Here is a 13636-nt window from a genome sequence, read left to right on the forward strand (position 1 = left end):
CATTTCCATCCTGGATGTCCAAGCACTCTGTGATAATAATGTATACAATTATCATGCAAAGACATATTGCCAGTGCAACTTCCAATTAACACATCTTGTTTAGGAAGCAATTCATACAATTGATTAATCAATTCCCCTCTAGCACATTCAATTCCCTCTTTACTGACATAGCACTCAGAACCTTGGAATACAACAGTATACCCAAGTTTCGTTAATACAGGGACACTGAGAAGAGAATAATCAAGTGTAGGCACACAAAATACATCAGAAACCACTTCCCCCAAACAAGGAATGAACACGTTACCTTGCATAGTGACCTTAGCTACAGAACCATCAGCCAAGTTAACTTGTTGAATTTTAGGCTTGCATTTGGTCAGTAACAACTGCTCATTGTTTACAATGATTTCACTACAAGCAGAGTCCAACAACCACTTATCAGTACAATGTTGGTTTCTGTTAGACATCAAGGCAGACACCATTCTAGTGCTTGCTTGCTTTTTAACAAATTGTCCTTTTCCACGACGAGGAGCCTTTCTGGAACTCTCAGTAGGCTGATTTTTCATAGGACAGTCTTTTAGAAGATGTTTGGTAGACTGACAACGAAAGCATTTCCTCACCATGCACGCAGTCTCTGTGCCAATAGAAGAGCGCTGCTTTACGTTATCAAGCCTCTTCTTTGATGGTAATTGTAAATCCCTTGAACTCTGAATTTGTTGCAATCTGTTTGTCAGGTAATCAACAGTAAGATCTGCTGGCGGTAAAACATTCACAGTTTCTACAAGCATATCAAACGAATCATCCAGACTCGAAAGTATTATACATGCTTTTTGATTCTTGGGAAGCTGCATATTCCGATCTGCCAATTCAGCAAACAAAGTTTTCATCTTGTTCAGATGCTCAATCACATTAGCACCTTGCTCCAATTTAAGGTTATACAACTGCTTTGACAAACTTACGATGGCAGCTGAAGTCTGTCTTGCATAGATTTCACGCAATGCCACCCAGCATCCATTAGCAGTCTCCAAATTACGAACATGCACTAGTTCTGAAGACTCAGGTCCCAATATAAGATTACCATGTGCACGGTCAAGCAACACTCTCTCGGCATCTGTAGGAGCTGCTGGCGCAGGATTGTTTACAACTTGCCAGAGCCCTTCCTTCATGAAGAAAGATTTCATCTTTATACTCCATGTCTGGTAGTTCTTTGAATTCAATCTTTCAAACGGAAGACTCACCGTTGTCGTTGCCATGTTTTATTCTTTATAACAGGCACTTGACACAGAAAGAATCCAAACTTCAAACGAAACGTTGACCAGATGCTCACAAGCAGGGTGATAAATCCATAAATCTCCCGTCACTTAGGAATTTCAGTCCTGGCTTCCAGCACCGGCATCCATGGCAAAACAAGCCTGGAATTTCACGCCTGGGCTAGCACACACCTGGGACCACAGTCCTGGGACTAGCACTCCTGGAACCATAATGCTGGGACAACACTCCATACCTGGGCTGGCACAGCACCACTGGCCATAACCTGGGCCCATAACCTGTCGGGCAGAGTGATAATCACAAACACTCCTGTTTGTGCAGAGCGCAGCAAAAACTCCAGGAAGATATTAGCCATGACAGCAAACACAATGCAATGTCCATTTCTTGTTTCCCAAAGAAATCCAGTCAGAAAATATATACTAACTGGTGTTTATTGATAAAAATGCAAAATTCCATAAAATGCAAATATCATACAAAATATAAAGAAAAACACATCTTCTCATGTAATGTAGCATCCAAGACTTATTAGCAACACAAGCTTAACAAAATCTCTAGCTACAAACTCTTAGAGAAGAGGTACGCTACTTGGTACTTTGTTACAACTACGTAGCCCATAAAACCTACATAGTGGCTAACACTAAAACAACTAACAACTACTGAGAGAGGCTGAACATTTTCCTCCCCTTGTATTATAGCTCTATGCCACCCCCACTGGGTAACTAGCATACACACGCCAATAGGTGGCAGTAAATAGCACAATACACAACACACAATAACAGGTGTTTTTCACATGATCTCTGTAGTCAAAATATTATTTGTTATTGTTGTAAAGATAACGGGATGAATCCTTTCCCATGAGAAAGAAAATCCTGACATTTTCATCATCCTAACTGGTCATTGTATGTGAGTGATTGTGGGAAGGGTGGTGGTGGAAGAAGAGTGTGCTTTATCTGAGAACAGGCTATGCAGCACAGATGTAGGAACTCTGGAAAGGAAGCATTTCAAAGAGACTCCGCCTTAATTGACTCACTATAAGTCTGAGAATTTACTCTTACAATTTTCAAGATTATGTTTTCATACCTTACTAGCATTAAAGAGGCCTTTCTGCAATCAGTGTGGTTCTTGCTTCTTGGTTTTGTCAACTATGTGGGGCCATTTTTATAAATGAAAAACTGATCTCCCACTGGCTTACTCCTCTCTTCTTTCACTGTGCCCATTCCTTTGTTTAATCATGGTTTTTAGTTTGCAAATCTGAAGGCAAAAATTATCTACCTATAACATTTCTGACTTGTGTCAGTTATAGATGTCTTGAATGAATGAATGAATGAATGAATGGACGGATGGATGGATGGTAGCCAACAAATGGTCTTTTTGAGATAACTGGTGGTGGGGCTGCATTGCAGAGAGCTCTGGACAAAATGAATTACTTGGACCTGCTTCCGTCTGGTTCTAGTCAAGGATATGGTACTCATATGACATTGATTGCACTAACAGATGACTTCTGGTGAGACTAGGATAGGAGGAATGCAACTCTAATGGTGTTAGTTGATCATGTTATTCTTTTAGAGCTTATCCAAGAATTGAGAGTGGGAAGCACTGTTTTCCAGTAGTTCTGGCCCTTCTTAAAGAAGCAGTCCAGTCTGTGATAGTAAGATGGGGGAAACTAAGCCTTCACTCCTTACTTGTAGGTTGCTGCAAGGTTTTGAGTTTGAAAGCCATTTAGTTCCAGCAAGATACCATCTTTAGTTCTGGATGGAGTCACATTTTCTTAAATGGAAATATTTTCCAACTTGGAGATGTTCCTGAATTAACAGCCCCTGCTACATGAGCAAGTGGGCAGCTATGGCCAGGAGGGCCTTCACACAGTTCCATTTATGCACCAATTACAACCTCTCTTGGAATGAGAGGCTCTCCTTATGACAACTCATGGCTTAGTCAACTCGTTTCAACTACTGCAACATACCCTGAAACATTCAGAAGCTTCAGCCAGTCCTGAATGCAGCAACTTGAGTAATTATGAGTGTACCTTACATTGCTCATAGAATACTACTACTGGCGTCTAGATGCAATTCACAGTGCTAGTTGTCAAGTTTAAAGTCCTTTATGGCTCATGACCTAGGTGTTTATGAGACTGCCTACTCCCAATAGGATCTGCCAATCCAATAACAGCTGGGACAGCAGGCTCCCTTCATAGCCCTTTATCAACAGGAATCATAGAAATGAGCGTTCTCAACTGCTGCCTTCTTTCGGTAGAAGAGCATTCTCATGGAAATCCAAACTGCTCCTACTCTGCTGATTTTCAGGAAAGCCATTCAAACTTGGTTATTTCAACAGGCTTTGGGGATTGGGATGCTGGAACATTTTACAGCCTTATGTAGCTAGCAAACCTAAGAAGCAAAAATTACATGGATTTCAGAAAAGCATGTTTAATGCCACTCTGAGTAAAAATATAATCTTGAAAACTGTAAGAATAAATTCCAGTCAGGCTCTTCCTAGTCTCTTTGAAACACTTTCTCCTCATGCCTTGCACATCTGGGCTGTGTTGGCTTTTCTTATGTAAACTACACTCCTCCTCTGCTTTGATCTCACATTCTCTTATGCTCTGGCACTAGAATGTTTCTTTTTTGGTAATGTAATTGATGATGTTTATATAGTGTCTGTGGTGTGTGTATATACGTACGTACATACATACATACATATGTATATATGTATTCTATTACTGTGTTGCTTTTTAACCTGGTATGTATCTACCCCAGAGTGGCCAGGGAGTGGAGTGGCCTATAAGCCTAGTAATTAAATAAAACAAATATATAAATAATTTATAATAAATATGTCTGTGAACATCTGTCCCTTGTTTTGCAAAATATCCCAGAAACAGTTTGTGGGCAAATAAAATGTTAAAAAATTATGAACAAATGCACTGAAAATCCTCAAAAACCTTCCCACTTGCCATCAAAGCAAACCTTTCTCTCTGAAACTCCTGATACTAATTTTGACAAAAACAAAACAAATTACAGCTCTTCATTTCACCTGGGCTCTTAAGGTTACAAGGAGAAAGTATGGTTTTGGTTTTTATTTTTTACCTTTGCAAGTCCATTTATCTTGAGTCGAGCTAGTTTGATGTTGGTGTCAACTACAAAGTCACCATGATAATATTTGTGTCCTTTCGGATCCTTCAGGATTATTTGTGGTGGTGAATTGTTTTCACTCCATGTAACTACAAAGAAAGTGTTCATTCCCACAGTATAATCAATGGACACAATACCCTCAAGAGATCTGTAGCCATCAATGTGTTCACTTTCACTTTCAAGCTGTTAGAAGAAGAAAAAGACAAGGATTACAATAAAGCAGAAAAATATTAAAAGAATGTATTAAAAGAAAATATCAAATTTCCCATAAATCTGATATCACTTCATAAAAAGCTTATATTCTGTGGCTTCATCTACTGTTAAGATAAGACAGATTCCCAATGAAAACTAAAATGAGGGAGCTATATGACTTCTTCAAATGACTGTCTAATAAAGAAAAGCCACTTTTTATTAAACAATTTCAAAATAATAAATTGCCATCATGATAAATCATGACACAAAGATTCCCATGCTTGGTTTCTTAGTTTCACTTATGCCTGCTCTTTATTTCATGACATTACTAATATGGTACAGCAAATTAAAGCTTAAATGGTATCATGTTAAATAATTTTTTACTTCATACTGCACACCCCACTGGCTTCCAACTTTCTAAAATCCAAACCTGAATTGTCTGTTGAGTGATGTCTCTGCTTCTTGATGAAATCCCAGTGAAAGCATCTATGAGATCATTGGAATTCAAGCTATCGCTGCAGGTAAACTTGAAGCCTCCTACAGTACAATTAGAATAATTGAGATAATTTGCAGGTGCAATAAAAACTACTATTGTGCATTGCATTCACTTCAGTAATAAATGAAGGAGAATGTAATTACAACAGTCTGTGAGAATGAGACAAGAACCAGACTAGTTTCCGGTTTGTCCCGTCCTTATTCCCCCCTTCATGTTTAAGGCAAACATCTGTCAAGGCGAGCCTTTTCTATCCAAGGAGACATCCTTCATGATATAAAACCCTGAAAGTGTTGAGGAAAACAGAGCTTACATGTCCATTTTCCCTCTACCTCTTCAAGTTGTTATAGCAAAGGTTTAGAATATTTTAAGTGTCCCATATTTGAGGACCACGTTTTTTGAGGCTCCAGCCATTACAGAAACCCTCTGGTAAAATACTTCTGGCAGGATATTTATATATATGGAAAAAGAGCTTCCAATCTCATGAACCAGCACCTCTTTGCTGTTCATTAACTCAACTTGTCGTTTTTCAGGCTGTCAGGCAAGCTTAGATAAAATTGTTGCTGCTTTAAGCAATCTACTCATCAAAGTTAATGTGAGTCTTAAAGTTGTGGCACTTCTTTTTTGAATGCCATTTTATTTTTTAAAGACAAGAAGAATGTTTCAAACAAAGATACGCTTTAATTTTCCAGCATTTCACAATAGGAATCTGACAGCAAAGTATAGGAAATTAATGTTGCATCAATTCCTAAGACTGGAAAAATGGACTGTAAAGCAAGAGCAGCATTGATGACAAAAGATTCCCAAGTTCTTCAAACACATTTGTACAAAAAGAAAAACTAACTGGGCAAGATGATAATATGTATCAATTTGCTTACAATCCTTTCAACACAGTTTAATAATATGACAATGTATCTATATACTACTAAAACTAGTGTTTGTACCCTTCAACCGGCCAAAATGATGTGTCATAGGGCAATAATTTTTGAACCAAGGTAGCTCATATGGGCTAACTTACAGAATGCATCCAAAATCCAGGACCCATTACTTCCGCAGGATTGAAATTTGGGAAATTTGTGGCTGCTTCAGCACTGCTGTGCTGCTGTGCCGCCATGGTCAGCCCAGGTCACATTATCATCATGGGTGTACCCCAACCTCTTTTCCACCTCCGTCTGTCCCCTGCGCCCAATTGGCTGGCGGCAAGGCCCGATGGGTGAACGGCAATTGGCTGCTTTGGAAATGAGGCAGAAATCTGAAATCTCTTAACAGCTGTGGGTATTGAGGGAAGGATAAGGGAGCAACTTGGATGCCTGCTGGCAAGATAGGGCTGGCTGGGAGGTGCCAGCAGTCAACAGGTGAGCAATCTTCCTCCCTCGAGGGAGGGGACCCTTGGGAACACTCTGGAATGAGGAGCAGGGCTGAGGTTTTCCTCATGGTCTGCAGCTTCTTTTGTTCCACCTGCCCCCAGCAAAGTGGCAGGCAGTTACTCAGATCGGTTGATGAGGTGGAGGCGGCTTCAAGGGGACTCTCCTGAGGGTCATGAAGGGAGGGTAGATACTGCAAGCCTATATTATATGTGGAAAGGAAGGGAGGGAGGAAGGAAGGAAGGAAGGAAGGAAGGAAGGAAGGAAGGAAGGAAGGAAGGAAGGAAGGAAGGAAGGAAGGAAGGAAGGGGAGAGAGTGAAGAAAGGAAGGAGGAGGGAGTAAAAGAAAGAGGAGGAAGGGAGGTTTCTGATGCTCCTTGCCAGCTTCCCACAAGCAAGCCAGCAGCAAGTTGCAAGTTGCTCACACTCCCACTGCTTTTTTGCCCTTGGTCATTTTGTTTCTCTGTTTAGGTAAGGAAATATCTCTGAAACAATGACCCAGTGGGTCATGGGTTGTCTAGTATAATCTAATAGAGGAGTATAATGCCACCATAGATTATCCTCATGACCTGCTGAAATTGATGTAAAAGGGATTCCACATTACAATGAATGTTCATTTACCTGTCATAATTGCCAATGTATCTAATTCATTTGCAACACTTGATCCCAGAGAAATTATGTGAATTATAGAGCCACTATTTTTAACGTCAGTCAAACAAGAGCTGATAGTTATGTTACTTCCACTTGTCAAGAGCACAATCTCATAGCCTGTAACACCTTTCAACATCTATATATAAAAAAAGTGCATTTTAAATTTTACCAGCAACATAGAGCAAAAAATTGAAATAAATGTGATAAAGAAGCTATGAATACATCCCATCAGTCCATCTCACCTGCTCTCCCCCTTGCTTTATTGTGTGGGATGAGTGGCGTGGAAACATACAGGTCTCATCACATTGTGTTAAGTATTCTAAAACTGAATTGGGAAGTGAGGAGGTTTTTTTTAATTATTGTTATGTTACTGAATTTTTAGTAGTTTGCAGAATTGCAATATAATGTCCCCAGAATTTGTTTCTCTTAAGTATTTTATTGCAAATCAGTTGCAATAAAATCAGGTAAAATCAGTTATATCATATACCGTATTTTTCCGTCAATAAGACGCCCCCATGTACAAGACAACCCCCACTTTTCCAACCCAAAATTAAGAAATCAATATTTTAAATATAGTGCAGAATACATTTTTATTTAGTAATTAGGTAACATTTACCTGATACACTCAGTGGGAGGAGGTCCAAACCGTCTCTCTGCAGCTCTATTTCCATGCTCTTTTGCATAACTGATTACATTTAATCACGAGTGAAACTGCCAATAGCTTGTCTCTGCGAACAGACATCCTCTAATTGGTTTGTTCAGCATCAGCTGACATCGGTTACATAAGGCTCATGATTGGAGGATGACTGTTTGCAGAGTCAAGCTATTTCACTCATGATTGGAGGCTAGCAATAGGAGGAAGCCTGTTTGCAGGCGCGGTTCTCTCCTTGGCTTACTTCCTTGAATAAGACACCCTTCAATTTTTAGCGTAAGAATTTTGGAAAAAAGTATAGTCTTATAGTCGGAAAAATACGGTGTATGTATATATAAAAAGAGCCACTTCCTAGTGAGATAGGTGGTGATCAAATCTGAAATATAAATAAATTATATATATATATATATATATATATGTGTGTGTGTGTGTGTGTGTGTGTGTGTGTGTGTGTGTGTGTGTAATTTATATTTCAAATTTGATCACTGCTCATCTCACTAGGAAGTAATTCTTCATATATATAATATTCCTGTTTTATACATACATACATTCATACATACATACATATGAAACAACATATGTATGTTAATTAATCAAGTGGACAACTTAAGTTACAGTTTTAGCTTTGAATAGTGTTCTCTGCTTTACAAATTCAAATCTTGGAAAAGTGGATAATAAATACTCCAACAATTATGTGAATGCAGATGGATGGGGCAATGATGCAGTGCAGGTGTGACAAGCCACACACAAGGATACAGCTGTGATTTTATTTTTCTGTTTCTTATGAGAGTGGGCTTGCTTTATTTTTTAAGTGTGTTAAACCTCTGTTAGATTTACACTGCTGTTTTTGTTTCTTTCCCACCTCAAAATGTCAGGAAACTGACTACTTAAATCCATTATAAAAAACTGGGTGGAAGGTAGAGGAGAACAGACTATTTTGATTTGTAGGTGTAGAAAAATGTACTGGCCTTGAGAAGGAAGTAGGAGAGGTAAAAGTAAAGAGGTAAAGGTCAATCCTGAGAAAGTAGAAAGCATGAGAAAGATACTTAGGATAATCCTGCTTTGACTTCATTGTCCTTAAAAAGAGGGGAGAAAGCTATTGGATGGGCTTTCAAGGTTGATGTCAGCCTTTTGAATGAGGCCAGGTCAAGAAACAGACAACAGGGATTCTTGAGGCTGACAATAAGAATGGGTTATCTTGCACATTTCTGTACCCCCCCCATCCCCCAAATTTTTTCAGTGACCAACAGAAGTATATCTGTACTAAATTACTTGTATTACTTTGGGAAAAAGAAATCTATTCTACCACTTATGTAACAGCCATACTGGTGTAATGAATATTGTGAGTGCTGTTCAGAAGTACATGAACTCCATGGGAATGGAGCCATCAGACAGAAGAAAGTGAAGTGTGTCTAAAAAAGACTAACCAAGATGGGATTTAAGCAACTATATCTATATTCCTCAGCTGGGTTATCCTTTCAACCAACAGATATTCTTTCATAAGAACAACATACATATTTTTTACCACACAATGCTTGGTTGTCCCTTTCAAAGAATCAGACTGTAAATCAATGGAAACTCAGCTCTTCCCCCACGCTCTAACTCTTTCAAACTGATCCTCCAATAATATAGTCTGGCTCTCCAGAAATCAAACGTAGTAATGATGTTTATAATTATAAAATAGACCATCTAGAGAAAACGTAAGAAAAAAGTAGCTTTTTGCACCTTAATTCCTTCATTTATTCCAGCACAAATGTCTGATTCTCCGCTGGCTATAGTAGGCAAAAACTTTGACAGGCCTTGGCGCACTTTATCATTGACAATCTGTTGTAAATAAACCTTAATTTGTGCACTGCTTTGAAATGTTGTAATTCCAACCCAGGAGCCAGTTTCAATATACTGTAGAAGGAACAAAGTTGCAGCCTGCTTCAGGCGATTAATACGATTATGCTGCATATGAAGAAAAAAGAGTGGGGAGGAATGATAGCATTCTTAGCTCTTAAGCTGTCTGAACAACCAACTTATTGGCAAAGGTAAACTTGGTCTGGGTAAAATAGCAAGCCCATTCATGTTCACTAGATTAGCCACATATATCTCATTAAAATGCAAGCAAATCCTCCTTTCCATTTAACTGTTACCTAGGATCACCAGACATCCAGCAAAAGGAGAACATGTCCTCCTTTTTGTCCTCGTGTCCTCCATCCCGCAGGCATAGCCTTAAAATCAAATATTGTCTGGCCTTTAAAGTGTCTTTTTTGGGGAGGGGGGAAACTACTGTTTTCACAACAGTAATCACTGAAACTTTCGTGTATTGTGAACTTGTAAATTGTCTGCTTCTTTCTATCCCTCATCTGTCGACAGGCTCGACAGCCTAGATTAACATTATTTTAATTTATTTCCTGATTCCAGCAATCGGCTTCATTCCAGCCCCTTCAAATCTATGATCATTGTAGTCTGTAGATTACATGACTCATCATACATTTCTGTGGTGAAACTTGAAAAGAGCATTGTTGTCAATTTTATATTATCGCTAGCATATGCTCTCGAAAATAAAGATTTGTTGGAAAAATATTGCGATTGAAAAACCAGTCTTTCTGATGCTTGAAAAAATAATTTCATATACATGTAGGCCTAAGTACTTTTTTTTTTTGGCAGTATTTTGCTGTAACTTTTGTCATAGATGCCAAGAAAGTTAAACAGTCCTCTTTTCCGATTGTCACTGTCCTCCTTTGCCTGTTCAGATATCTGGTAACCCTACTGTTACCTTTTAAACTTATTCAAGAGTTACTGCATGTTAGTCTTCTGCAATTAAAAATCAGTCTTGTGGCACATTTTCTACTTCTCTGCGGTATGTAACCTTCTCCAATACAGTACCTCCAGAGGTAGTGAACTGCAACTCTCTCCATTTTCAGCCAGGATCAACTGTTGTTTCCGAATGTTGGGAGTTGTAATATATACAATACCTCCATAGGGGACCAGTATGGGAAAGAAACAGTGTATATTTGGCTTTTATCTAGAACAATGTTTCTTAAAAGTTTTGCTCTCAGGACCCCTTTTAATTTTTTAAAAAATTATGGAGACCCCAAAAGAGCTTTTGTTTGTATGGGTTATATTTATCAATATTTACCACATTAAAAATTAAAACTGATGCATTCCTAGAATATTTATTTATTGAATCATGTAAAAATAACAATATTAAACCCATTAGATATTATCACAAAATACTTTTCATGAAAAATATATTTTTAACAAATAAAAGAATAAGAAGAATGTCATTATTTTAAATTTTTGCAAGTATCTTCAATATCTGGCAAATAATTTTGATTTGGAGGATCCCTGAGAGGGTCTTGGGGGACTCCCACTGATCTGGAGTAACAATCATACTGTGGATGTTTAAAATAAACATTGCACCTCTATTTTGACCTGTCAATTAACAACTGAAAGAGTCTTTAACAATTAGGAAGAGTATGTAAAACTAGATCAACATATTCTAAGATTTTTTCATCCTGCCTCAGCCCTAAGGCCTGGTAAATGAGTCTGGACAACTGAAGAAGGAGAAACCTGTCATGTAATCTCATGTTCCTTAAGCCTATTCAAATTAGTTTCTGAAGTACAATATGCACAGGCCATTCCAGGAAACAAACACAGCATCTGAACCCTAAATCAGTAACACACATTCCCCAAATGTAGAACTTGAAAGCCCACCCCAAAACATTTCCTAGAAATGTCAGCTAGTCTATAAAAGTGTTTCAAAGACCTATGTGAGATTTTAATCCCAGCTAAATGGACCACTTTCTTTTCCCTCTAAACAGTTGGCCTGAATAAACATATGTCTTTTGGGTGCTCAAGTTGGGAGGTTCAATTCAGTCAATCAATACTAGATGTTATAAGTTGCTTCTGTTCTGTATGAAATCTTATTACAATGTAATAAACATCCATAAATAAGTGAACAAAATTGTACATTACGGTAGCACTGCAAACACTGAACAGTTTTATTTCTCAGATGTAACACTAGAACTCCTGACAAAACATCATTTTGGTACTATCCAGTTTTGTATGTAAAAATAAATGCATAAATACATAAAAATCTAACAGCAAACTTACCTCATTCATAGTTTCAGAAACATCAAGCACTAAACCCAAAACTCGGTCCTGTGTTTGCATCACAGAAATTGTGGGGTCAGGTGGAGGAGAAGTGATTGGTAATGATCCCATAAAGTCCGGAGAATTCATAATTACTTCCCAAGTACTCCTGCAGTTGCAGATTTTGTTCTGCATATTTGTTGCTTTGATATTATGATTACTCTTGTCACAGAATTGGGTAACCTTTAAAAAAAGTTATAAAGGAACAAATGAAGGATCAAAACGCACGTAGTCCTCGTGCAGCAACCACAGTTGGGATCAGCAACGTGGTCACTAAGTGACACGGTTGCTAAGTGGAAAACCACGTGACTGTGCTTACAATTTTACTTCAGCTTTCCTTTTCCCCCTCTCTCTTGCCCTTTGGAATGCTTACCCTGGCCCTGGGTTAATTAGCAAGAAAGGGAATTAATGTTTGTATTTACATTCATTGGAGAGGAAGGGATTACAAGAGACTAAGCAGGCACACAATGGGAATACACATCAAAAAGTATGTGCTAGCGCCAGCTGTTTGCCTAGCATGCTCCCAGCTCAAGTGGGAGCTGCTTAGGAAGCAAACAAAAGCCAAAGCTGTGAAACTGATTAAAGTCTCATCAGTTACAGGCAGCAGCTGCCAGCCAGCTAATTAAGGTCACAGAGCTGAACTTGTTAACTTGCAGTTAGCATCTTTTGGGGTTAACTTGCTGTAGAGAAAAGCAGCTCAGGAAGAGATTGCTTCTTTAGGCAATCTCTATGAGGGGGAGGGAGAAAAAAAATGGGCCAGGCACAGGACAATGCGTGCTAACTGACTGTAATGGCAAAACGTGACTGAGAGAGAGGGAAAGATGCTGCGGAGGTCATAAATGCAGGCATTGGTCACAAAGTTACTTTTTCATCACCATTATAATTTTGAACAGTCACTGCCCAAGGTAGTCACTAAGTGAAGATTATCTGTAAATCCAAGGGATAGGTACTAGGCATACTAACAAAAGGTAGGCTTTGCAGGTACATTATAGATGATGAAATATTTTGGTTTTTATCTGGCACAAATTGGCATCCAGGATTATACAGCTGAGTCTTCCTTTGGAACCAGCATTTTCTAAATTTTCTTCTTCTAGTTGGAAACACATATCGACCAGAAATATCAGCTGAACATCTGAACAGTAAACCAGAAATGAATAGAGTTAGCAAGTCAAAAAATCAACAAAGAAGAATACACTGGCATGTATGAGTAAAACCTCTTTCCTGGTGACTTCATGGACATATCCATGTATTTGTCTTGGGAGCAGTATTGGAGAGTTTGCCATTGTTTTCTCCCAATATATATTTTAACTCCTAAGACAATACTTCCCACATATTTCCTGGTCGTCTCCCATCCAAGTACTAAGTCTGACCCTCCTTAACTTCATGAGATCAACCAAGCTTGGCTGGTGGATGCCATCTAGCCAGGCTTTGAGAAAAAGCAGATTTTATGGGAAAGTACTCAAAACCCCTTATTTCATCATTTTATTTATTTATTTATTTATTTTATTCATCATATTTATATAGCCACCCATCTCATAAAATGTGACTCTGGGTGGCACATGATAAAAAATTAAAAAACAATAATATAAAAAAAATATCTTGTTTTATTGTAAACTGCCCAGAGTCACTTCCTTGTGAGATCGGCGGTGTCTAAATTCAAAATATAAATAAATAAATAAATCTACCATTAAAAAATTAATATTACAATTAAAAAAAGGCAAGGTAAGAGTGACAGATATTAACAACA

At 38.3% G+C, this 13636-nt stretch overlaps 1 protein-coding gene across 1 annotated transcript in view; it reads right to left on the reverse strand.

The window, feature by feature from the left end:
* Positions 1–13636, reverse strand: part of LOC103058926 (calcium-activated chloride channel regulator 1-like) — a 34423-nt gene that overhangs the window by 9548 nt on the left and 11239 nt on the right. Inside the window, exons 5-10 of the mRNA XM_088153526.1 lie at positions 12853–13021; positions 11851–12072; positions 9447–9696; positions 7065–7220; positions 5017–5123; positions 4350–4577 (exon numbers count right to left, since the gene is read on the reverse strand). Coding sequence (XP_088009652.1) covers positions 4350–4577; positions 5017–5123; positions 7065–7220; positions 9447–9696; positions 11851–12072; positions 12853–13021 — 1132 coding nt within the window. The remainder of the gene's footprint in view (positions 1–4349; positions 4578–5016; positions 5124–7064; positions 7221–9446; positions 9697–11850; positions 12073–12852; positions 13022–13636) is intronic.

Source organism: Python bivittatus, unplaced genomic scaffold, assembly GCF_059951505.1.
Source record: "Python bivittatus isolate LINGU-HERP-01145 unplaced genomic scaffold, Pbiv_v1 ctg000700_np1212, whole genome shotgun sequence".
Taxonomy (NCBI): Eukaryota; Metazoa; Chordata; class Lepidosauria; order Squamata; family Pythonidae; genus Python; species Python bivittatus.